Source organism: Dendropsophus ebraccatus, chromosome 11, assembly GCF_027789765.1.
Source record: "Dendropsophus ebraccatus isolate aDenEbr1 chromosome 11, aDenEbr1.pat, whole genome shotgun sequence".
NCBI lineage: Eukaryota > Metazoa > Chordata > Amphibia > Anura > Hylidae > Dendropsophus > Dendropsophus ebraccatus.
The window spans coordinates 61860520-61887773 of record NC_091464.1 but is presented as its reverse complement, the minus strand read 5'-3'; the positions used below and the strand labels follow the sequence as shown (position 1 = coordinate 61887773).

The 27254-nt window shown below is 43.2% G+C and overlaps 1 protein-coding gene across 1 annotated transcript in view; it reads left to right on the top strand.

The window, feature by feature from the left end:
• DOP1B (DOP1 leucine zipper like protein B) overlaps positions 1–27254 on the top strand; it is a 99277-nt gene that overhangs the window by 7475 nt on the left and 64548 nt on the right. The window contains exons 3-7 of the mRNA XM_069946294.1: positions 23024–23205; positions 24036–24206; positions 25733–25922; positions 26781–26879; positions 27116–27239. Coding sequence (XP_069802395.1) covers positions 23024–23205; positions 24036–24206; positions 25733–25922; positions 26781–26879; positions 27116–27239 — 766 coding nt within the window. The remainder of the gene's footprint in view (positions 1–23023; positions 23206–24035; positions 24207–25732; positions 25923–26780; positions 26880–27115; positions 27240–27254) is intronic.

Sequence of the window (27254 nt, the reverse complement as noted above, 5' to 3'; positions counted from 1 at the left end):
GAATTGCTGTCAATCAATACCAAGTCACGTCTGTCAGTGCGCAAAGGACTGGGCCTTCTGGTGGTTGGTCTCTTTTTTTGAAAAGACCAGAGAAAAGACCAAATATCAGTACAGAGGGAGCATGGACTGCAGTTTAACAAGAAGGGAGTCATCCAATGGCCATATGTATTACCTTCATTTAAACATAGAAAACATAGAAAAAAAAAGAGAGTATAGGTGCCAGTCATTTCGTTTGGCCTCCACCTGGCTCCTATACACTTTATGTGCTGTTGGGAATCTAGTAAACAAATCCCACTACATGAGAGCCTATGGGCGCTATATGTCACTGTGTGCCTGCACCTCCAGCAGACACCAAGGGGTAAATGGAGCCTATGGTAGTCTGCTATAGATGTTTGCAGTCTATGTCACTGAAAAACAGCACAAATGTATCTCCTGCCCTGACTGTTTTATACAGTGTATCCAATACATTTTACCTACACAGCCTGATGTCTAGATTGGATACAATTGTAGAAAACCCGGAGCCTTTGGAGGTACAACCCCAATACCAGAGTAGTTGGAATACAGTGTAAAATGTAAATAAATGCACATTACATAGAGCCATCATTCATTCACAGTAAGACACATACACTAGAGCACCTATCAGATGGGGAAATCAGACATTTTACTGGGTCGTGAAAAAATGAACTTGAAGGCATCGCAAAAAAGTTTGGGCAGGGGCGGCAAAAAGCTAAAAAAGTAAGTGGTACTAATAACAAACAGCTAAAGGAGCATTAGTGTGGCAGCTTACACATCTGTATAGCCGCTATCAATGTTGAATGGTATATAGAACAACTTAGGGCCCTATTACATGGAGAGATAAGCAGCCAAATGAAACAATCGTTGGTTGATCATTTCTTAAGGCCCTCACCTAAGATCATCAGGCGTCGCGTGCTCATCGCTGATAATTGAACAAACAGTTAATACATTACCTGTACACGCTCCTGGTTTTCTCCTGCACTCTACTCTCTTCCCGACACCACGCACTGCAGCTTCTCTGAGATGACTGGCCACGGTGGTCCCATCCATTGGCTGAGTGGACCTCTCTGGAGCTGCGGCTGCAGGACTGGGAAGCGAGCAGAGTGCAGAAGAGGACCGGGAGCGTGGACAGGTAATGTATTAGCTGTTTGGGCAACGGCTGGACAGACATCGCTAACAATGTTTGTGCAGCCTTTGCTAAACGGTTATCGGGTCGTGTTATAGGCTTAGTAAACGAGCGCCGATCTAGCAGATTGACGCTTATTTACAATATTGATCGGGCCTTCATCAGCCGTGTAATAGTACCCTTAGGCCTCCATCCAATGTCTGTGGTGTGGGCAGCTTACACATCCAGACTACATCTCTTTCAGAGAAGTCCTTGCACATTTCACTAAGACAGCGCTAAACCACATGTACATGCATCACAACAGCCCGTGTACTGAACTTGTCTCCCGACCTTTCACCAATAGAAAAGATTTGGTGCATCATGACAGGAAAATGAGGCAAAGACGACCCAGGACTGTGGAGCCGCTTAAATCCTCTATGAGACAAGAGTAAGAAGACATCTACCTGGCGTCCCAGCTTGTTATGTATCTGGAGTTGTGTTAGGTCTCTGGATGATGAACAGTCACTGGCAGTAAGCAGAGATATTAAAAATGAAGGATTTAAACACAAGGGTTGTCAGAACATTGCAGAACTTTTTATTATACACAGAATAAGCTTCCTACACCAACATTTGGCCCAGTTCCCCTTCAGTTTCTGATATAAGGATTCCACAGTGTTGGAGGAAGAAATATGAATTCCGCTTGGTGGGTGTACTGATCCTGGAGACGTCTTACAACAGAAATGTATGGAGGCGTCTCTCAGCACCAGTATCCTGTTTGACCACTGTGCTTCCTGGTTCTTGCTGTTTGTGTTTCCAGCCTCTTCAGAGTTCTTTGTCTACTAATGTCTACAGCCCCTGTCCCCTCCAGCATCTCTGGACTACAGTGAGTGCAGCTCTGGAGGATAACACCGGATGTAACTTAGGATCAGTACAGGATAAGTAATGTATGTACACAGTGACCCCACCAGCAGAATCGTGAGTGCAGCTCTGGAGGATGACACCGGATGTAACTTAGGATCAGTACAGGATAAGTAATGTAATATATGTACACAGTGACCCCCACCAGCAGAATCGTGAGTGCAGCTCTTCAGTCTAATACAGGATGTAACTCAGGATCAGTACAGGATAAGTAATGTAATATAATGTATGTACACAGTGACCCCACCAGCAGAATAGTGAGTGCAGCTCTGGAGTATAATACAGGATGTAACTCAGCATCAGTAATAATGTATGTACACAGTGACCCCACCTGCAGAATAGTGAGTGCAGCTTTGCAGTATAATACAGGATATAACTCAGGATCAGTACAGGATAAGTAATGTATGTAGTTACTGCTGCATAGCATGAAACCAGAAGGCCCACTTAACATATATACTTAATATAAACATCATACTAAATAAAACGCGACAAATTGCTTTGGTGAAACAGGCCACGGTGTTTTATTATGGCTTACTTTATTAAAACCAACCATTAAATATTATTTATTAATAAATATTCATAAATATAATAACTTCAAGACCAAAATAAAACCCAGTCCACAGAGATTACTTCTGTGACCACATCCACTAATAAAACACAGTGACGATTTTTTTTTTTTTTTTTTTTTATGGGGATAACTTGAGGGCCGGGGGGGCGGGGCGCTGTTACTGGTGAGGTAATTAACTGAGCCTCTTGTCACAGAGCGCTGATTTATATACAGGCTCCTTCCCGCTCAGTGCTGCGTCCAATCAGCGCTGCCCGGCTGTCACCATGGTGATCTAATCTGCCTGGATACAGCATTACTAAGACATAGTGGTGACGTCATCACTCCCGCAGCCAATAGACTCGGATCCTTACAACCATCACCTGCAAATAAAGAGAGACAGGGAAAGCAAACCTAGTCCAAAATAACATCACCTATTGGGGCCCCTGTTCTCATGTGTCCACCGTTCAATAGCACGGTGGCCTTCCAGGGGGGTTACACTATGCCCCGAACTGCTGATCCTGAACTTGAACCTTCAGGGACAGTGTATATCTTCTGACTGAAAGACACAGCTTACAGGTAGTGCAACAAATTCAAAGAACAATGTGGTAGTCATTTCACCGTATTTCTCAACCCCTCTTCTTCACATAGCACTAGCTAAGCCCCACCCCCATTTCCTGAGCTCGGTCTTGGTCTCTGTGCTACTAGAGACAGATTTTTCTTTTCATGCATCGGACAGCAGATATCAGAAAAGGAAGACATCTGGTTGCTGAGATTTTAGTGTTGTTCTTCTGGGGTCAGAATTCATTTATAGTACGTGAAGTGATTCACAGAATTATCAGGAATCACGTAGGCTATTTGGTGACGGGAAGTGGTTTGAAATGAAAATAACCATTCAAAGCCGTGTCCTAATTCATCTGGCAGCGCCCCAGAACTATCAGAACTCACTTTTATAAGTAGATTTGCATACATGCCACCTTTGTGTCGCCTCATTTGGTGCACAGTCCTGCAAAAATTGGACTGTTGGATTATATGGTGTAATTTGCTATACAGTATTTATTTACACAAGTCATGATGGCGATGACACTTTCTATTGACTGTGATCAATTTATTTTTAGGCTATCCTGCTCTTTAAAAGGCAACAGAAACATACATCTCTCAAGCATCATTTAGTATTAGGATTGGAAAACATTGTTCTATGGGATTTTGACTGAAATAACAGACATCAGTTTGGATCACTTTTTCCAAGTTAAAATTCAAGTTCATACTGAAATCCACAGAGAATTCTATAGTGTCATAGGACTTTACTTTGCGTTGTTGGTTCAAAGCTTTGTTTACTTTACTTTAATAAATAATAAGATCCCATTAGATCCGGTAAAAAGTGGGCCGCACGTGACACCGGCACGCATCATCTGAGATGGCAGTCACATCTGCCCAGATCCAACTAGACATGGCCTCAAGGACTTGTTCACACGCTGATTTGCTGCTCATTTGTCCTCACTTCTAGAAAGAGATTGATGCTGCCGGCTCTGCATGAATGCACCAGTGACGGAGCAGGGAGAGGCTCATGCTACGTCTGCCAGTTCCCACTATACGGCTGATTGACGCCCTGTGCATCCTGGATGTGTGAGGCCTGTAGTGTGAACTGGTAAATGAAAGTGTGCAGAATAATGTACAGAATTTGTACTGTTTATTATCCGTATGGAAACGCTAGCTCATGGGCACCACAGCTTGTTCTGCCACATGCCTAATGTACCTTAAAATAAACAGATGTAGCAGAGCTCAATTTGTCATTCAAATGTATGTTTGTGTTGTTTATAATGCAGTTCATGTGCAGCGCTGATCATGTTTGCTTTAGCTACTGACTAGTGTTCAACACAAGGTTAAAGGTAATCTGTCAGCACTTAGCCCCTACCTGAGCTGCTGGAAGTTCCCTAGTGAGCATATTACCTTTTGGTAATTTGTCCGTGGAGTGGATTATTCACAATCTCAGGTCTCCTTCTGTAATGAAGAGTGAAAGAGGAGTTGTGGCTCAGTGTTTGTGCTGCACTCTGGCACACCTCACTACTCCTTCCTCCTCCCTCTTTTTCATGAATATTCTGTTCTGCTCGCTTGCGCTGTCAGACAGTGTCTGTCTACAGAGGTAAATAACCTGTCTAAAGACCAACAACAGCTTTTTTTCCGGGTTCAATTACCCAGATGGAAATAATATATAGTTATTTATTTTTTCTCATCATTGCATTAAAAAAACTACATTTTGAAACTAATTTGGACCTGATTGAGAATTCTTTGCATTTTTAAAAATGATACAATAATGAGAAGAAAAAAAATATATATTTCATTTCCATCAGGGGAATTGAACCCAGGAAAAATAAACTGTTCTTAGTTTCTAGACTGGTGATTTACCCCTAGATCACAGCTCTAATAGTTAGGGTAGGAGATTTAACTACTGTATATCTGATTGCAGATTAGTCCTCTGTGGGCAGTTTCTGTCTGAAATAAACACCCAGAGACACTGACTGACAGCTGAGTGAGCAGGAAGCCAGGCAGCAGAGGTTATTCATGAAGAGGAGAGAAGGAGAGGGCAAGAGTGCACAAACACAACTCCTCTTTGACCCAAGATCCACATAATTCACTCTACGGACAAATTCCAAAATGATAACCTGCTCACAAGAGGACTGCCAGCTTAGAACACACTGTTAACACCTCAGGTAGAGCCCGGGTACTGGTAGATTCCCTTTTAAAGGGAACCAATCAGCACATTTGTGCTGATTAGGCTCCCAGAGCGGCTGCACAGACCTGACAGCTGGGTCGCCTATTGTGTAGGGGGTTCTGGGTCCTGTGATTGACAGGCAAAGTGGCCTCTAATGGGCTCTGTAAATGACCGGTAATGTTGCCTCTAATGGGCCCCCATTGGGCCCCCACTCCTGCAGAGTTCGCTGACAGGCAGATAGCCGTCACTAGGACACCACCCACATGACTAATCATGGCTCTCCCACTGCCTCGCACTCGTGATTAAACAGCGTTTTACCGGGACCTGAAGCTACAGAGTCTGCAACCACCGACATGATAGGAGTCCTGGCTGCGAGGCCTGTGCAGATTGGTTCCCTTTAAGGAGCACTACGCCATATGTATATCCAAGTGCAGGGCCTAAGGGGACGGAGCATGACACAGGAACATCAGTAGATATCCCTTGTGTCATGCCAAGCTTCCTCCTGTCCTATGTTAGGAATAGAATGTGATTCACATCCTTACATGTGATTGTTCACAGTTATCTGAAGTACAGGTCTATTTTACTCCCTACTTATAGGATAAACTTGCAAGAAATGCATATGTAATAGTTGTGCAGATATACTCTTCATTTGTATAATATAAGTGCCAAACCTTCCGAAAGCAGATACCTGCAAATTTATACAGAGATCACATACGAAAAGGCAGGGAATGTCAACCTTTAAGTGTTATTTCCTAGTTTCTGACATTATACATTATACAGTATGACATAATACATTACAGGTTCTACTGATTTCCCGTTAGATCCCAGAGCTGCGCTCACTATTCTGCTGGTGGGGTCACTGTGTACATACATTATATCCTTACCCTGTAAGGCTCCTGAGTTACATCCTGTATTATACTCCAGAGCTGCGCTCACTATTCTGCTGGTGGGGTCACTGTGTACGTACATTATATCTTTACCCTGTAAGGCTCCTGAGTTACATCCTGTATTATACTCCAGAGCTGCACTCACTATTCTGCTGGTGGAGTCACTGTATACATACATTACATTACTTATCCTGTACTGATACTGAATTACATCCTGTTTTATACTCCAGAGCTGCAATCACAGATGAGACAGGTGTTGTTTTGTCCGATGGTAACTACCCATTCCTGTGGACCTGGCATTTCCAGCTCAGCAATGTCTGCTTATTTCCTGGAGGCTGCACATTGGCTGGTGTTAGATCCTATCACTGGGCAGCAGGGCAGACAGGTTGGACTGGACTCTTGTGAGATGATGGCCCTGATGACCTTTGCTGACTTCTGTACTTTACACTGTTTGGACTGGGCATAGCAGTATGGACCTGGGTATTGGTGGACCCTGACCTTTTGGACCACACTCCTTCCTGGTGGTGGTGGTGGTGGTGGGTTCTTGCTGATCTCATACATTGAAAGGGGGTTTCAAGCTGTTGAAACGCTTACTAGTAAAAGGCTGGGGGGCCTTAAACATTTAAAGGGTTATTCACACTCCTGTTCATTCTGGAGTGGATGACCAGTAGTGGATTATAATAGGGGTGTTTCGGGTGGCAGCCCGGGGCCCTGAGCTCCTGTGGGGCCCATAACCACCCAAAAAACACATGGGAGCCATGAGGCCAGGAGTCCAGAAAGGCTATAGATTTGTTCTAGTACCCTGTGATAGGCACCCTGTAATTTAGCAGAATGGGGATTTGTTGGCCAATCTATTCAGGACCTGAGTTTGCAAGCAAGAAACTATTCCAGCCTACTGCAGCTTGTATACCATTATACAGATGTCCTATGGGCCCAGAACTGCCAATAATCACCCATCACAGCTCTGGTAAAATAAAAGCTCACTTTGTGCCTATTACACTCTGATACATAATAAGCTGCTGGCATTGTGCTTCCAAGACTTCCACTCCTGTAAGGAATAAATCACTCACAGAGCTTATCATCCACAGTACATAGTCCAGTTGTATACAGCTCAGCCAGGTTGTCCTGTTTATTACCAGACACCGGTTTGGATTTTCAGCTTAAAAATAAAAAAAAAATAAAAAAATAAATAAATATATATATATATATATATATATATATATTTATATATATATATATATATATATATATATATATATATATATATATATATATATATATAGCAATATCAGATTAAAATATTAAACTAGACTATCACTTTATAATTTCTTTTCATTAAACAAAATACAGTGTATATATATATATATATATATATATATATATATATATATATATATATATATATATATATATATAATATGTGTGTGTGTGTGTTATGGCCTCCTGGTGACCCCACCAGCAGAATAGTGAGCACAGCTCTGGAGTATAATACAGGATGTAACTCAGGATCAGTGCAGGATAAGTAATGTAATGTATACACAGTGACCCCTCCAGCAGAATAGTGAGTGCAGTTCTGGAGTATAATACAGGATGTAAGGGTGGGTTCAGACTGAGGAATTCTCGCAGAAAATGTCTGCGGAATTCCGTCAGCTGTCCGCCCGCACATCTGGGCGCCTTTCCGCTGGCCCCATAGACACCATTCTATGGGCCAGCGTATTCCGCTATACGCTGAAAGAAGTGTCATGTCACTTCTTTCAGCGGATCGCAGAATACGCCGGCCCATAAAATGGTGTCTATGGAGCCAGCGGAAAAGCGCGTGCCCGTACGGGTGGACAGCTGACGGAATTCCGCGGACATTTTCCGCGAGAATTCCTCAGTCTGAACCCACCCTAACTCAGGATCAGTACAGGATAAGTAATGTAATGTATGTACACAGTGACCCTTCCAGCTGAATAGTGAGTGCAGTAGTATAATACTACCTTCAGGGGACTGGACCTGGGTACAGGTAAGTATAGTAAATATAGCACTGTTTTAAAGTATGATAAGAAAATAAAATAATAAATTGCAAACTTGCGTTATATTTCATCTACTGATTATTTGATGTTAAAAGTTATAATAAAAGTGATCATTTAAAGGCTGACACATCCTGTGGGTCGTAATTCATTTTTCGGTATTTGATCAATCTATGAGTTGCCAGGTTCCTGTTATTATAGTTTGACACTTACATTATACAGGTGATGAGCATCTGTACAACTATTACTAACGCATTTTAGGCCATCGGGCCTTTGTTGGGAGCAATTAAGGTCCAGCACGCCTCTAAATATAGTCATGAATTCTTTATTAGAGTTCAGCTCATGCCCTTAGTCATAGATTTCTGGGTGTGCTATACATAAGTATATGTTCTGGAGGTATTCTACTTTCTATAAAGGGTTTTACTATATTTTGACTGTGCTTCATCATTGTGACCTAGGGTGGATGGTCTGGAGGAGACTCCTGGGGTTATTACAGGGGTTATCCGGTTCAGAGAGTCAATTCTCATACTATGTACTAGTGACTACTATACTAATATTCCCAGCGCGCACTACTTCCTGTAACCCTCTCTCTTATGTTTTGACATACCAGAAGATAACTAAATATAGACTTTCCCTTTAATTATATATTGATAAGGATTGGAGAATTGGGTTTCTTATACTAAGTATCAAACCCCCTGAATAGACATAAAGTCAAGTGACAGGACTCTGTCTGTCTGCAGCCACCACTATAGACAGTGGAGAAGCTTACTGCTTACTGTCTATACATTTTAGTCAGTCATACAACTGTATGCATTGAGCTCCCCCTAGTGGTGGCTGCCAACTGGTAAACATTGAGGGAGATTTATCAAGCATGGTGTAAAGTGGAACTTGCTCAGTTGCCCCTATCAACCAGTCAGATTCCACCTTTCATTTTCCAAAGAGTCTGTGAGGAATGAAAAGTGGAATCTGATTGGTTGCCAGGGGCAACTGAGACAGTTTCACTTTACACCATGTTTCATAAATCTCCCCCTTTGTGTTGGGAGGTACAGCATATGCAGTATTACCTTGACAGGCCTGTACACCATTTTGGAACATCTGGAAGGCCCCTCAGAAAGTTTGGGCAAGTTGGATTCTGGCATGTCAGGTCCTTTTGATCTTGGGGAGAAAACCTCCTGCCACGAACACTCATATGATCCGCACTCATTTTGCCAAATAATTGGCCCATTATTATCTATCTAGATACATTTTTGTGTATGACCCACTTTAATGGTGCTGTTCAATTAGATTTTGCCCACTACTATACCATTACCAATTTCACAGGACTTTGCTATAATACTGCAGCAGTTATAGAAAGCAGGTCCTGGCAAAATGGTGATTTTTTTTTTTTTTTTTTTTTTTTTTAAGCATTGCAAAACATTTCCTATGACCTACATATGACACATGATGGTATGACTGGGATTGTTTTTGTAAAAAGGGAATTTAGAAGCCAGTACACATTAGATATAACGCATCCAGGGCTTGCTGATAGGGTGCCTGGCAGAGGCTTGTAATTGCAGCCAAATGTACATTTGGCCAAGCCAAACATATATAGGGAGTCGTGAGGTATAATGCTATGTTCGAGTGTTTTCTGTGGTGAGAGAACAGGTTGGCCTTCAACACAATGGGACCGGCTTATCCCAATGAGAACAAAAGAGTTGGACAGTAAAACTCTATTGCATCTGACCCCTATCTCCAGCAATCTCCTCTTCTGGTGGAAACTTGGGAAGCCCCCATACACCTGATACGGATAGCCAACTTTAGCATAAAGTATATGGTAGTTTTCTGGGATTAGAAAAAAAAACAGCAACTTTCTTGCCCCGCCCCTGTCTTTAAAAAAAATTGCCCCGCCCCTATCTTCAGGTTGTGTGTGGTATTACAGATCACCTCCATTCACTTAAATGGTACTGAGCGGCAAATCCCACACCCAAACTGAGGACAGGAGAGGTGCTTATTCTAATAGAAAGTGGACATGTTTTTCTTAGCCTTTAAAGGCCCTTTTAGTTGGTCCGAGGCCGCCTGTTAGTACAAGCCTGATCTGTGATCAGCTCTCATTTTTGGATCATTCCTGCGTCCCTTTCTGGCAATCAGCTGTCGGATGCACATCCATAATTACACAGGAAGACTTGCAACCAATGGGCGCTGATCTTTTCAACCTATCAGTACGACCTGTTCAGCTGCCAGACTAAAGGCCCTATTACACCAAGCGATTATCATCTGTTATGGCCGATAATCACTTGGTGTAATAGCTCCTGTTAAAAGGCAATGAACAGCGACATGCATATTGTTGGCTGATCCTTGTCTTTCTACATATTGAAAAAAACTTAAACGATAGCGATAGTCTGTTGGCCATCGCTCCATGTAATAGGAGTGGCGGCAGCAGACTAAAGATCGTGCAGGCAGCTTCCCCCCCCACCCCCACTCACTGTTGGTGCGTGTAATAGTAGTGACAGCTAGTAGGGAAGGAGGAGCAAGCAAACGGTGATCTTGCTCCTAAACATTGGCCCGTGTAATAGGGCCTTAACTAATCACAAGCCCTATTTACACAGAGAGATTTATCTGACAGATTTTTTAAGCCAAAGCCAGGAACAGACTATTAGCAGAGAATAGGTTATAAATGAAAGAGATTTCTTCTCTTCAAATCCATTCCTGGCTTTGGCTTCAAAAATCGGTCAGATAAATGTCTCTGTGTAAACACAGCATATTACAGATCCATCTATAGATAATGGACCCATCTATTAGGGCCCTAACTGTGGGGCATATGTATGGTGTACTGGCAAATGTTATGTTTGCAGGTGCCCTCTGATTCCTGGCAGTGTTATAGGTGCAGGGCACTGACATCTCTGCTATTCCACAATTGTTCGGCACTTGGCTGCAGCTTCTTTGGTGTGCACAGTGATCTTTGCGGGTGTGTCACAGACAGAGAGAGTAAACAGTGCTCAACAGGATGTGGAAGGACAATGTAAGAGCGAATGGAGCAGCTGTGGCGGGATGGCTTTATTATTGCTTCTTGCACAATATATACACGTGGGCAGCCTGTCACTAGGACAGTCATAGTTTAATGCATAGCCCATATTAAGCTGCAAATCAATACTAAATCTACTGATACAGATTGAGTTTTTTTTTGTTTTTCTTTATTTAGTGAAATAGGATGTAATATGCTTTATTTATCCATTACTCACCTTTTCTGTTTGTTTTCCTTATTTACCTCCTGCGGATAGAAATCTGCCCTGGTCATATGATGGACACACAAGGGCCGAACTCCATTACTGAGCCCTGCACCTATGAGATCATCTCATGACCAACTCTATAAAAAATAAAAAGTACAGTGGTACCTTGGTTTAAGAGCTCACAGTTTTTCAAAATTGTGACTTGGTTTAAGAGCATTGTTTTGGTTTAAGAGCTCCCTGTACTGGGTGGGAGCGAGAGTGAAGGAGGGGCATGGCCTGCATAGCGGGGTCTACAGCACTGTACTCTGACCCAGGAAGTCTCCTTTACCTTCCAAATCATAGCAGATCCACTTCAGGCTGGAGCTTACATCAGAGGACAGGACTGTGGTGGTAATCTCTCCATAGCTGTAACCCCTCTCTCCCCGGACAGAGAGTGCTGCATGTATGTGCCCACATCTGCCCTGCTCTTTCCTTCATACTCCCTGCAGTCCGTCCGCCCTTGTGTTTCCCATCCTCTCCATTACTGTACAGTAACCTATAATATCACATATTCTGCTGTTTCTGAATGTTTGTTTCATCTGTTTTACATGTTATTCAGGATAATAAATCATTATTTTTAGGGTGTGGAACCAATTGTCTGCATTTCTATGATTTCTTATGGGAAAATTTGCTTTGGTTTAAGAGTGGATTTGGATTACAAGTGCAGTCCTGGAACGAATTATGCTCTTATTCCAAGGCACCACTGTATAATTTTTGTATTACTTACTTTTATACGTTGTTTGGCAGTATAGGAGGCAACACAGGGCTCTCTGTTACCACCAATGTTTTCGTCAGGAACTGTAGGGTTGTTCATGCTCTGGTCTCCGCTCAACCGCTGTGTTTAAGTGCCACTGACACAGAACCTATGTGTACTATATATCCTAACACATTTTAGATCGGCATTAGAATACATTGAGGGAGGATCTGTGTCAGTAGTGTTGTGTGCACAGGAGCGCATGAACACAATGGGCAAGTGGAGATCAGGGCATGAGTAGCCCTGCAGTTCCCAACACTAATATTGATATAAAAGTAATACACAAAAGTAAGTTATATTACAAAGTAATGAGCAATGCAAATTTGAAAAAAAAATCTCTAAAATGCCCCTTTAAGAATCAATAAATCAGTATTAGCTGAATGGCACTGTGTGGACTTCAAGTCAAAAGTAAAGCTTATAGCTGATGGGTGCACGTCCTAAGGCAGCCGGACTCCAGGCTCCACTGTGTAATGGACGATAATGAAGAATAGATTTTTTTTTGCAGGGAGTTTTAATGATTGTACACTCATGTAAGGGAATCCTTAAGAAAGTGCCCACACTCCAGAAATTGTAGTGGGATGTGCTTGGCAGGACTGCAGCTTGTATTTTCCATTCTCTTATCAGCTATGCTTTGGCATCTGCACAATCTGCCTCCATCCCTGCTTCTGTTTTAGTGACGTCTGAAGGGCAAATGGAGGATTCCTTCTCAAATACATCCTTTTGGATATGTTTTTTTTTTTTTTTTTTTTTAATCAGGTAATTTTTATTAACATACACATTGCAGTACAGCCACACATGCAATATACGTCATGTACAGAATGTTTACGTGTCATAGAAATTTAGGAATATACAGTAGAAAAATACACGATATACAGTTTGAAATGTTCTGTAATTATTACAGGGAAGACAATAGGTGGCGTCTGCAATGCAACCTCCATTTTCTGCATTTTCCTCCTAATCAAACCAACTATACTGTAACCGCGAATAACAAGTAGAGCTACCAGCCCTCCCCCTCCCCCCCATATTTATGAAGATACTATCGGGCACGTTGTACCCTACAGCTTGCTCGACACCCCGTGTCGATAGTGCACCATATCCGGCTTAGGTAGGTCATGTATAGTGAGGAAAAAAGGAGAAAATCTTAACATTCAACTTAAACTATGAACCGAAAACTGCTATAGCTCTCACTGCGTATCATATATAATTAGCTACGGCGCCCACACTGGCGTCGTTCATTTTGACGCAACTATATAGGGAGCCCCTCCACGCCCCTCAACAGTACCGTACTTCCATTATGTGTCCTTTAACTGGACATTGCATTGAGGAACTGCTGAAGGGGGTTTCTACAGGTCTGCAGCAATATTTGGCTTGGTATGCCCGGTGTGTCCAGCCACCTCCCCCATATTTGTTCAAATTTGCGGAGACATTTCCGTTTTACATAGACACCCCTTTCCAATCTAACAATATTGTTCATTCTGTTCAAGAAGTCAGGTATGGTCGGCGGCTCTCTATTGATCCATTTAGAAGCAATACATTTACGCGCTTGGTATATAATCCGTTGAACCCCTAATGTTGTGTAGTCATCCAATTGTAGGGTGCCAAGTAGCCCAAGAATGTAATGTTGCGGTGTTAAAAGTATAGAAATACCAAAAACCTGGCGAATTATATCCCTTATCCCCTTCCAGAAGGCTTCTAATTCTGGACAGTCCCAAAACATATGGAGTATGTGGGCGCCCCCCTCATCACATCTCGGGCACTGAGATGTCGCCCGGTAACCAATCTTGTGCATAATATGCGGGGTTTTATAGACCCTGTGTAGCAAAAACAACTGTGGCATCCGTTGGGCCTCACACAAAGATAACAAGGGGACCAGTTCCAGCATCTCCTGCCACTGAGAGTCATCAACGGGTCCGACTTCCTGCACCCACTTATCCCTGATAGTCAGGGGCGTTGCAGAAAATTTTGAGGATAGCAGAGAGGAGTATGCATAGGATATAGCCCCTCTTCGCACCCCCCTATCTCCTACAGCGTCTAGAAGGTGGTGAGATGACAGGGCTAGGGGCGTTAAGTTATGTTGGGCCTGCAATGCGTGGCGGATCTGTAAATACTTATGGAACATGACATTCGTGAAGAGGAAGGTTTCTTTGAGCGTCTCAAAGGAAACAATAGAGCCATCCTTCCATACCTGTGCGACATAATAGACTCCTGCACGTTTCCATGGAGAGAAGCCCTCCAGTCGAAACAGTTCAGGCAATTGCGGATTCCTCCATAGCGGAGTGAGGTTAGTAAAGCCAGATACCCCCAGCATTGTTTTTGTGTGAGCCCAAACCCTACTCAATAAGCGCAAAGTAGGCACAAACCTACCCCTGCCCATAACACAGGCCGTGTCCACTGCAGCCAGAGGTGGTGTGTGCCCTGTCAACCAGGAGGTCAGCCGTCCCACTACACCCAGTTCATCTGTCTGTCCCCACCCTTTCATATGCTGCAACTGAGCTGCAATAAAATAGAGGAAGGGATCCGGGATTGCTAGCCCCCCCTCTGTCTTGGGTCTCTGGAAAGTATCTAGTCTAATTCTAGCTGATTTCTTCTGCCATATGAGTTCTCTAAACAGGGTATTAATCTTTTTGAAGTATTTATTCGGGATCCATATGGGAGAATTATGTAATATGTACAAAAGCTGTGGCATAAGCACCATCTTGATTAGATTACCCCTGCCCACTGCCGATAAGGGCATCCGGCACCATGTATCTACCTTGGTTACACTTCTTCTAATAATGGGCACTAGATTATCTTGGACGTACGCTCCTGCTTGCACCGACACCACCACCCCCAAATATTTAAATCGTTCAACTCTCTGCAGGGGGATGGAAGGGGACCTAGACAGTAACACCGAGGCCGTCAGGGGCATAACCACGGATTTGTCCCAGTTAATGGTAAAGCCTGATTTAGACCCGAACCGTGTGATGATATTCATAATAGGGCCAATGGAGCTATTATAGTCATCCGTATATAACAGCATATCATCTGCATATAGGGAGACTCTCTCCTCCTCCCTCCCCTCCCCCCCCCAGGGAAACCCCTTTATGTCAGTAGATGAGCGAATCAATGAGGCTAATGGCTCCACAGCTATGGCAAACAACAGGGGCGACAGCGGGCAGCCCTGCCTAGTTCCCCTAAATAAAGAAAAGCTATCCGAGAGGCCCCCATTAGCCCGCACCCTTGCTATCGGGTTGGCGTACAATAGACGGACCCATTTCATATACCCCTCGCCAATACCCATCTTATGCATCACTGCCCAAAGGTACTCCCACTCGACGCTGTCAAAAGCTTTGGCCGCGTCGAGTGAGATCACCGCTGCACCACCCCTCCCTCCTCCCCCCGAGTGAGCCTGGAGGTTCATATACAACCGCCTGATGTTCTGTGAGGTGAAACGGCTAGGCATAAAGCCCGACTGATCCGGGTGGATTAGGCTATCTATAACCAAGGTCAATCGGTCTGCCAACACTCTCGCCAAGAGCTTGATGTCAGCCGTGAGCAAGGATATAGGCCTATATGAGTCGGGGCATGTGGGGTCTTTACCCGGTTTTGGAATAACCACTATAATGGCTTCCCTTTGTGACTGGGCCAGACTACCGGCCAACAGTGCTTCATTAAATGTTTCCAGAAGCTGTGGGAGAAGAATATCGCTATGCTTTTTGTAGAACTCCCCTGGTAGACCATCCACCCCCGGGGCCTTTTCATTTGCCAAAGATTGCACAGCTCTCTCCAGTTCCTCCAGAGTCACCGGCTCATCTAGCATTCTCATTTGCTCTATGGTCAATGTGGGCAAGGGTATATCAGCTACATATTCCCCAATACTGTCCCGATCAGAGTCGGACAACCTAGAAACATAAAGTGACTTATAGAAATCATAGAGGCATGTCAAGATGCTAGCGTCATCCACCACCCTCCCCTTATCAGGTGACATAAGTTCAGCTATGTGTGGAGAGCCCGTTTGCGCCCTGACAACCATTGCCAACATATGTCCAACACTTTCCCCCTCCTGGTAATGTGCTTGTTTGCAAAAGAATCGTTTATGATCAGCAGTGCTGATTTGGTAGTCCTTAAGCAATTTTTGAGCTTCTTCCCAGTTGCTCAAATGTTGTGCGGATGGATCTAACACATATTTAGCTTCAGTGTCTGCCACTCGATGTTCATAAGAAAGTAGCATAGCTCTCGATTTAGTTTTGTGTCTACTAATTTTTTGGATATAGAGACCCCGGACATATGCCTTCATGGCATCCCACACAATGGGTCTGGCAGCAGAGCCAACATTATGTGCAAAAAACTCAGTAATAGCTGTACCCATAGACCCGTCAGTATCAATCAATTGTAACCAGAAGGGGTTCAGTCGCCACACTGGCCCCGAACCAGGGGGTCTATACCCCCATTGCAGCTGAACAAGTAATGGAGAGTGGTCTGACAGACTGCGAGGAAGGTAAGTTTTGGATATGTTTTAGTACGTGATGGAAATGACGTTAAAATTGTTTGAAAAATCTGATCCAAATGATTTCCTAATATATTCTTTGCGGTAGTAACTGTGTACTTCACTGTAGACCTACATTGTAAAGGAGTATTCTGGCGAAAATGTATTTATTTATATATTTACATTTCTTTTAATAAAAATGTATAACTTTGTAATGTAATGTTATAGAAGAAAATGTAATTTTTTTTTTTACATTGAGCAGCAGCAGGGCGACATGGTGCTGCCACCAATGGCTGTGTCGGAAACTACAGGCGTGCCCAAGCCCTGGTCCTGGCACAGTGACCTATCATTAGTACTGCATGCAGATACTGAGCCTCCCATGATGTCCAGATAATATGTGTAAATATTAGAATAGACATTACACTTGGGGAAGCTTTTTTTTCTGGAGCGTTCAGCACAGTGTAGCAGAGCGGGCAGGGATAACTGTCAGCACTAGTGACACCAACAGCTTCCCCAGTGTAACATTTATTCTGATGCTAACATTTAGAAAGCTGGGTTCATACTGTATTTTTAGTCCATTTTTTCATCTGTTTTATGCAAAAAATATGGCTGAAAAAACTGATGCATTTGTGTGCATCCAATGTTATCCATTTTTCTATTGACTTCCATTGTAAAAAAAATAAAAATAAAATCTTTTTCAAAATCTTGAAATTGAAGCAATATGTAAGAGTCCCTTTACACACAGGTGTCTGACATAAGCCAAAGCCAGGAACAGACTATAAACAGAGAACAGCTCATAAAGGAAAGACTGATATTTCTCTTCTTTTCAGATCCATTCCTCAAAAATCTGTCAGATATCTGTGTGTGTAAAGGGCCACACTTTCGCCATCCGCCCGAAGAATGAGCAGGTTTATTCTTTGGGCAGATGGCAGAATCTGCCAAACCATGGAATGAAGCCTATGAGACCGGCGGAGATGCACGCGGCCGGCGGGATTCCGTAGTATGGACATACCCTTACTGTGTCAGGACTGGGCTTGAGCAGCCTTGCAGTTCCCAACACAGCCATTGGTGGTAGCAGACAATAAATATATGATTCATTTTGCATCCAAAGCCATTGGCAAGTGTTCCTGGTGCCTAATGCCATCGCCGGAGATAGGAGATTACTGGAGCTAGTCTCCTTTTCTATGACATGGTAGAAATAAGATGTGTTATCGTAGCTGCATTGCACCTCTGTGTTATTTAGAGGCTCTATGAGGAATGCATTGATTTTTCTTCTGCTAGTTAAATGTCCTTGCTGTAGTCCCGGTCTCTTTAAGTATGTATTACACAGCAGGGGATGTTTGCACTGCCTTACCCTGCACTACCATATAGTCAATATGGTGTTTCCTTTATTGAAAGATTGGTTATATGACCATGTGCACAATGTTTTACAGTGCTGGGGAATACTAATACATAGTGTAAGCCAAGCGAAACATTCCTCTGTATATTATTAGTACAAGAGTAAAACTTGAAAGTTTACTTAAAAGTTGAAGTTACACTAGAAGAAGAAAGGTAAAAAAAAAAATCTGGTTGCTATGGGCAACACAATGAATTTTGTATTCACCCAGGGTAAAGTATCACAGGGACCATACTAGGCCTCAGACTCATAGATGAGTGGTCACCATAGCAACCAGCCAGATTCCAGCTTTGAAAATGAAAGTGAAAGTGTAACCTTAGTGGTTGGCAGGGGCATCGGCATCAGCATTATGTTCTAGGCAGCAGGATTTATAAATGAAGTAGAAAGCCCATGGAGAGTGAGATGTGTCACTGCTGACCGTCACATGCCATGTGTATTGTGTCACTTGTTTACATTATACTGACACGCTGGCATTCCCGGTCATGTGCCGGAGTGCGTCATTTTCTATTACTGTGCTGCAGCTCTCACCTCATCCTTACTTACCTGTCAATGACCTCATTCATAGTTACATAGTTACATAGTTAATACGGTTGAAAAAAGACACATGTCCATCAAGTTCAACCAAGGAGGGGATGGATACAGGGAATCGGAGGGGTGATAGGTTCTATACATATGCATTTATATTATTTTGCTCTAAGAACTTGTCTAGGCCGGTTTTGAAGCCCTCTACTGTTTTTGCTGTGACCAGATCCTGTGGTAGACTGTTCCACAGATTCACAGTTCTCATGGTAAAGAAGACTTGTCGCCTCCGGAGATAGAACCTTTTTTTCTCCAGGCGGAGGCAGTGCCCCCTTGTCCTTTTAGGGGGTTTTACCTGGAACATCTTTTCTCCATATCTCTTGTAGGGGCCATTTATATATTTAAATAAGTTAATCATATCTCCCCTTAAACGTCTCTTCTCCAGACTAAACAAATGTAATTCTTTTAATCTCTCCTCATAACTAAGATGCTCCATTCCCCTTATTAGTTTAGTTGCCCGTCTTTGTACCCTCTCCAGCTCTAGAACATCCTTTTTATGAATCGGGTTCCAAAACTGGACGGCATACTCCAGATGGGGCCGCACCAAAGGTTTATAAAGCGGTAATATTATATAGCAAAAAGAAAAAATAGATACAGCTCACCAGTCCTTCAGGGATAGCAGCAACAGGTTGAGTGCAAAGGTGGGTGCTCGAACTCCAGGGCGTTGGCCAGACGCCATAAGCTAAACTTCAGCAAGAGGAGAAGGGGGATTGGGAAGTCGGCACTCCGGGACGTAGTGGATAAAATATAACTTTTATTCGTGCATTAAAATCCCATGGTGGGCAAACAAAGACCTAGACGTTTCACGCTTCTGCGCTTAATCGTGGTCTAAAAAAACCATGATTAAGCGCAGAAGCGTGAAACGCGTAGGTCTTTGTTTGCCCACCATGGGATTTTAATGCACGAATAAAAGTTATATTTTATCCACTACGTCCTGGAGTGCCGACTTCCCAATCCCCCTTCTCCTCTTGCGGTAATATTATATCCCTGTCCCGTGAGTCCATGCCTGTTTTAATGCATGACAATATCCTGCTGGCCTTAGAAGCAGCTGACTGACATTGTGTGCTGTTCTGTAGTCTATTATCTACAAGTACACCCAGATCCTTCTCTATCAGTGACTCTCCCAGTGTAACTCCCCCTAGGACATATGATGCATGCGGGTTATTAGTACCCAGGTGCATAACTTTACATTTATCCACATTGAACCTCATTTGCCAAGTGGACGCCCAAACACTCAGTGTGTCTAAGTCATCCTGTAACATCTGCACATCCTCCATAGACTGTACTGTACTACAAAGCTTGGTGTCATCTGCAAAGATAGAAACATTGCTGTTAATTCCATTCTCAATATCATTAATAAACAAGTTAAACAGAAGAGGGCCCAGTACTGACCCTTGGGGTACACCACTTATTACCGGGGACCATTCGGAGTAGGAATCATTGACCACCACTCTCTTATTAAGCCAGTTTTCAATCCAGTTACACATTAAATTTTCCAAACCGATAGACTTTCTTACCCATCAGACGTCCATGAGGAACTGTGTCAAACGCTTTTGCAAAATCCAGGTACACGATATCCATAGCCGCACCAGGCTTCTACTTACCTCTTCATAGAAACATATTAGGTTGGTTTGACAGCTTCTGTCCTTAGTAAAACCATGCTGGTTATCACTTATAATACTATTAGCCACTACATATTCCTGGATGTAGTTCTTTATAAGCCCCTCAAATAGTTTCCCCACAATGGACGTTAAGCTTACGGGTCTATAGTTACCTGGGGAAGTTCGAGAGCCCTTTTTGAAGATCGGCACTACATTTGCCTTACGCCAGTCCCTCGGCACAATACCAGTAAGCAAAGAATCATTCATAATCATTTCCAGTCCTTTTTTATGCCATTAAATGTATTGTTTCATTTACTATTGTACTAGTAATAATTGAAAGTCGCTATTATTATTTAACCTCTTTCAACACAGGTCACGTAGTGATAGGTTTGTCATGCTAGCTGTGTCAATGCTAATGAAAGTAAATGTGGTCGTGTTTCAACTCAATAGTCGCCGCAACCTGGCCATGTTCACTTTTACTGGCTGTGATTCAGGCAGCGCGACCTGTGATCTTTAACCGTGTATAGCCATAGCAATTAAGCCATTCTTTGCATAATAAAAAAAACTAGATTTGCATTTCCAGGGAAATACATAGTGCTTGACAAGAGCGCCCATTTACTAGTGACTTCCAGAGCACCCCTTTACCAGCGACTTCCTTTTAAGAGAAACTTTAATCCTGGGTGCCGTCCCTTTAAGAGCGAGTTGGGTCCCATCCCTTTAAGAGCAACTTTGCTCCCGTCCCTTGAAGGGGACATGGGTCTCTTTTTAGGAGCGACCTAGGTCCCTTCGCTCTTAAAGGGACCAAGGTCGCTCTTAAAGGAATCCAGGTCGCTCTTAAAGGGACCCAGGTCGCTCTTAAAGAGACCCATTTCGATCTTAAAGGGACGCATTTCGCTCTTAAAGGGACCTAGGTTGCTCTTAAAGGGACCCATTTCACTCTTAAAAGGACCCAGGTCACTCTTAAAGGGACATATTTCACTCTTGAAGGGACATATTTCGCTCTTAAAAGGACCAAGCTTTGGCTGTCCCAGGCATGATGGGAATTGTAGTTTTGCAACAGCTGGAGGGCCGCGAGTTTGAGACCCCTGCTTTAGACTATAGTCAGCCGTACCCGCTGCTTGTGGCTGCTTTGTCGTCAGTCTTCTGTCTATGCCTTTGTTCAGAGAGAGATAAACTGCAAAGAGAGAACTTTTACCCATAGAGAACACAGGCATGCTTGGCCATGCTAAATGTTCCTGTGTATTGATGGGGAGGACGGGCTGCAAGAGGGAGATAAAACTAACAGCTAGACGATTGTTCGGCCATCAGGTGCTGAAGGTGTATGGGGCCTTTAGTGTTCACTTTTAGTGGATAAAAATCTGTTCTGGTCAAGTAATGGTCACATAGGGGATGTAGACATAATTGTGCATTTAATATAATGTGGAGTGGAAAAATAGGTTTTATACCAAGACAGAAAGGGATTCTTTACTGTAAGAGCAGTGAGACTGTGGAGCTTTCTGCCAAAGGAAGCAAATAGGGTGAACTCCATAAAAGCCTTGATGCGTTCTTGGAGTGTAATAATATTGTAGGTTATGGTCACTAGATTCTGAAGAAAGGTTGTTGATCCTGGGATTTATTCTGGTTGACATATTTGACAGATTTTCTTCCTAAAGTAAGGAAAGTTGTCACTACTTACATGGTACCACTTTTTTCCTAGTATAATGACCGACACTATCATGGACCCCATTATTTGCAGTGGATTGTGCAAATGTATGCAACAGAATGGCTAAGGTCGTGTAACCTTGCATGTAGACCTCAGCACTATGCCAACACCATATACCATATACATGCACTTACACACCTGCACATTTGCTGTAGTTGCACAGAGATAATTATTGGTGAGTCAGGTAAGGTAGCTGTACAGATTAAAGGCTTGTTCACACATCAGATTTTATCATCAGACCAGCATAAAATTCCGTCTTGGGGCCTAAAGCTTAGTATGATTTTCCACCCAAACTCATGATAATACACAACGTGGGGGGATGCCCAGGCAGGCAGCCATTTTTCTCCAGCTATGGCCAGCTGTGTGCGCAACCCTGGACAACCTTGCACAATTATACATACTTAAATTTTGCACAGGATAAAAATTTCTATAGGCAGATGGGATAGAATAGCAGATTTATATGTTAGGAATCTGTACAGTATATTACCGCCTATTTAGCTCATGCAGTATTTGAAATGTAAGATAAGGAATAATAAAGCGATGAAGTGAGAGATAGGACGTACCGCAGATGGGGGGAAGTTACACAATGGCTCCTATGTTATGAATCTGCAATTATTGTGACGTTATAAAACCATGTAGAATAATCATGTTGATTCCAAGTAGGCAGGATATACAGAGCTGTAAGCTGTAGCTCCAGGGTATCCACCTTCTGCTGTGTGCACTAGTTGAAAATACTAATATTGTGGCAAAGTGGGCCCCTTTAAGCATCAGGGCCCTTGCGCATCTATCATCATTGTACCTACTATAGCTATGTATATGGGAATATGGGCGTCTGGATTATGTAGGTGAGTATACAAAATCACCATCTTTTAGAAGTCAGAAAAAATAGAATGATAACCCTTCTGGAGGCTGGAATGGCGGCCTCCAGGTAAACAAAGGAGGGGAATGCCTTGTGGGGTTTATATCCACGGTATAAACACATTACATGTCCCGGTATGAATGTCTGCGGTTTCTTCCCTCAGGACATATGGCGCATGGTGAGTCAGAGTGTTATCATTAACATTGCTTTTATACTTATGTATTTCAGGCTCTGCAGAGTAATCTCAAGTACTGCTTATTACCAAGGAGACTGATCATTAGTAAGAGACTGGCACAATGCCTGCACCCGGCTCTGCCAAGCGGGGTGCACTTAAAAGCTCTTGAGACCTATGAAATCATATTTAAAATCATTGGAACAAAATGGCTTTCCAGAGACCTTTTCTTGTACAGGTAACCCCTTTTTGAGCATGCCAAACCTTTTTTTTTTTTTTTTTTTATCAAAGGGTTTTTTCAAATGTATAAATAAAAATATAGAAAGTACAATGGGAATGCAGCTTAGAAATAGTTATTTTTCATTATTTTGCCCAGTTCTGTATAGCACCTTTGTTTTGATGCCACCGGGTCTTGCTTTTGGTCAAATTACCAATATAAAGGACTATTGTTCCTATGATCGTTCCTCTGAGACATTGCCTCTATTTACAGCTGGCTGTAAGTTCCTCTTTTACAAAGTGTAGGTAGTATTCCACATTTTCTCAGATAACACATATTTGCTCTATTGCGGACTAAAGCTGGCCGTTAGAGATGAGCGAATCGGGTTCAGGTCCATCCGAACCCGAATGTTCGGCATTTGATTAGCGGGGGCTGCTGAACTTGGATAAAGCTCTAAGGTTGTCTGGAAAACATGGATACAGCCAATGACTATATCCATGATTTCCACATAGCCTTAGGGCTTTATCCAACTTCAGTAGCCACTGCTAATCAAATGCCGAACGTTCGGGTTCGGATGGACTCGAGCATGCTCATCTCTACTGGCCATATACATTAGAGAAGTTGCACCATTTAAAATGCACTGTGAATATACAGGTACTTCAATGGCATTATAGCTGTGATAAGTGATGTATACTTAATATTGTGGCTGATGGATCCCTTGGGAATATGGCTCTATGTATATAAATGTTTGTAATAACTTTGTATAGAAAGCTTCTATATCTGGCCCTCATATCAGCCCTCCCTATGTGATATCACCTATGTAATTACCTTTACGGCTTTTCCATATACAGTTCAGGTCTGTTTCCGCTGCTGTCGCATGCGGCCATGTCTGTGAAGCCGCTGCTCCTAGGCCTGTATGAGACGTACTTCTTACCTCTTCAGAGGTCCTTGCTGCCCAGTCTCCAGGCATTCATCACAGGATTACTGCCAGGCCTTGAAGAAGGTTCTGAGATTTATGACAGGTAAGGAATATAAACCCATTGCTATTGCAGATCTGTGTCTTCACTCCCCGACTGACTGCTCCATTAGAGTCTATAGAGAGAACAAGTTGGATGTTCCTGACAAGCAAGGAGTAGAGAACACGGCTGCGCACTCCCCTCGGGCTCTATCTTGTGGTCACAGTGGGTCTCAGGAGAACGACCGCTGTGATCAGTAACTGACTGAATGTCTGAGGACTTGTCAAAATTACAATAACACTAAATGTTTCATGCAAAGGAACAATAATAAATAATTGCAGACTTGGACAAACTGCAGTATACAAAACCACATGTAAAAGTCTTGCTGTGTCCTGACTGTGCTCCTCCTTTTCAGTAGCTTTTGGTACATTTCCTAGAGCTGCACAATCCCTCGTCTTGTTTCAAGGATCTTTATTGGGTCAGATATCGGCTTACAGGGTAGCTACTGATACGTGGCACTAGAGAGACCTATTTTCCAGGCTGTATACACCAGATGGGTCTCTTCAATGAGAGCCTGTATTCCATCAAAGACAGTTCACCCTAGGGTTCTGCACAAACCCTGTTTAAATGTCATGGTCACAATCTAACATGTCAGGGGTTAAAGTGCCAGAACCATGTCATAATTAAAGGGGAACTCTGGGCTGGGTGAGTTTTGGCAGAGTGCTTGGGAGGGGAAGGATGAAAGAAGTAACATGCTCTAAACTCCCCCACTCCAGCGCTGATGCCGGTATCCCGCAGCTTAGGTCCCCTGATCCCAGCCGCTTCTGGGTCTGAATTGGGACCTGGGATGTGCCATACCAGGCCCCCTCAGCCGATCAGTGGCCAAGGCAGGACCCCGCTACGACCACTGACTGGCTGACCGAGCATGGCACGTCACATTCCAGCTGGCACCAGCGCTGGAGCAGGAGAGGTGAGAGCATGTGATGTCTTTTATCCTTCCCCTCCCCAGCACTCTGCCTAAAATCACCCCAGCCTGGAGTTCTTCTTTAAGCTAAGTTCCCATGATCCTTGGAGACCTGTGTTGGATGGTTACCTGCCTGTCGTAAAATGGCAGCAGTGTAGCTGATCCCTTAAAGGAATCTGTGGGGTTCTGTCACTACACGAGCAGCCGAAAAGCATGATCACTGGTGTAAATGTTTTTTTCATGGTAAGGCTAGGTTCACACTGCGTTTTCAGCATCCGTTTAACGCATCCGTTTTTTGCAAAAACGCATGAAAAACGGATTGCAAAAAACGGATTCATTTGTGTGCATCCGTTTTTCCATTGACTTCCATTATAAAAAAAAAACGGATCCGTTTTTTTTGGCGGACCAAAACGGACCAAAAAACGTTGCTGACCCTATTTTTGTGGACGTTAAAAAAAACGGATCCGTTAAACGGATGCTGAAAACGCAGTGTGAACCTAGCCTAACCAAGAACTTAGGTTTAGTTATAATAAAAAGCAATGCAGCAAGCCTTGTAACAAAGCAGGTTTGCCCTTTAAGATTCTAGCAAATCTCCATGTTCCTATTTTGTCCATTTCTTTTTCATCAGGACGGACATATTACTTCAGAAGCTGTCCATGGTGATCGGACAAGAAGTCTTCTACAGCTCTCTATGGGGCAGCGTCCTGGTCAGCAGCTCCATCCGACTACCAGCCTCTCTCTTTGTAGTCAGTCACATCAACAGAGACGTCTCAGCTAAAGCGCAGAGTCACATGCTCGGGAATGACAAGAAGCTGGCTGTGAGTATGAACAGTCTTCTGTAGTGGCCTGTGGCATGTCATGCATGGGCATGCTAGGAGTTGTAGTTACAGCTGGAAACACCCTGGTGTTAGACCACTGATCTATAGGTATATTGTTTCCAAAACACAAGCCATAAGGCCTCCATGAGAGAGCTGGCTAATACCTGCAAATTCCATAGGAAGCAGCTGATCATCTTATGTGTAAGGAGGCCCTCTGACTCTCCTCCAACAAATCAGTCAAGGGTGAGAAGGATCAGGCATGTTGGATTTTATTTGGCCAGTCCTCAACCAAGTATGGAGAGATAGCTGGCATGTTCAGGTGACATCTATTAAGGTGTATGGCCGTGCTAAGGACACATGGGTATGTCATGGTACTACTTATACAGCTAGGTGATGTCACAGTCAGTTTTTTTTTTCCTAGGACTGCAAGCAAACTTTTTTTTCCCAGAAACAGCACCACTGTTGCTTGTGGATTTTATCTGGTCTTGCAAAATTAAAGTGAATGGGGCTGAACTGCAATACCAGACCCAGCCTATGGACAAGAAGGGCACTGTTTCCAAGAAAAAAACTCCTTTCTCTAATCATGGACAATCCTTTTAACTACAGTCCTGCTATTGTTTTGCTTTCTTCCAAAAACATTGCCATACCTGTCCATGGGTTGTGTCTGGTGTCTCAGTTTACCTGCAATACCACACACAACCTGTAGACAACAGTGGCACTCATTTTAGAAGAAAGCAGCCATGTTTACAACCCCTTTAAATATAACACAACAGCTTGTTAGAACGCCAGCCAGCCACCATTAGTTTCTTGTGATTTCACCGACAGAATCATGTGACTTTTTTTTTCTCTATCCTCCAGATAAAATCTCTCTGCGTCTCGGTAATGGATTCCAATGTTCTAGTTCAGAGGAACACGCTGGAAATTCTGCTTTTCTTCTTCCCTTTTCACACTTGTCTGGTAATCTTACTGTATATTATTGTATAACAATCTAACACAGGGGTGTCAAACTATTATAAATGCAACATAATACAAAAATGTCATATACAAGTTACTATATATAATGGCCAGAAACGGGCAGCAGAAAACATTATTAAGTACACATAGTGCTCACTGGTTGGATCCCCCGCTTCTTCAGTAGTTGTTCGCTGGTCCTTACTTGTGGTTACAGTGTGCTTTGGGACATTTTTGCGCAGGATTCCGGGGATTGTCCTATGTCGCTGCAGCAAACGGATATCATTCACATCCTCTCCTGTGCCATCCAGACTGTGCTGAGACGGGACATGTCGCTCAACAGAAGGTTATTTGCCTGGCTGCTAGGTGAGTTTGTTAAAG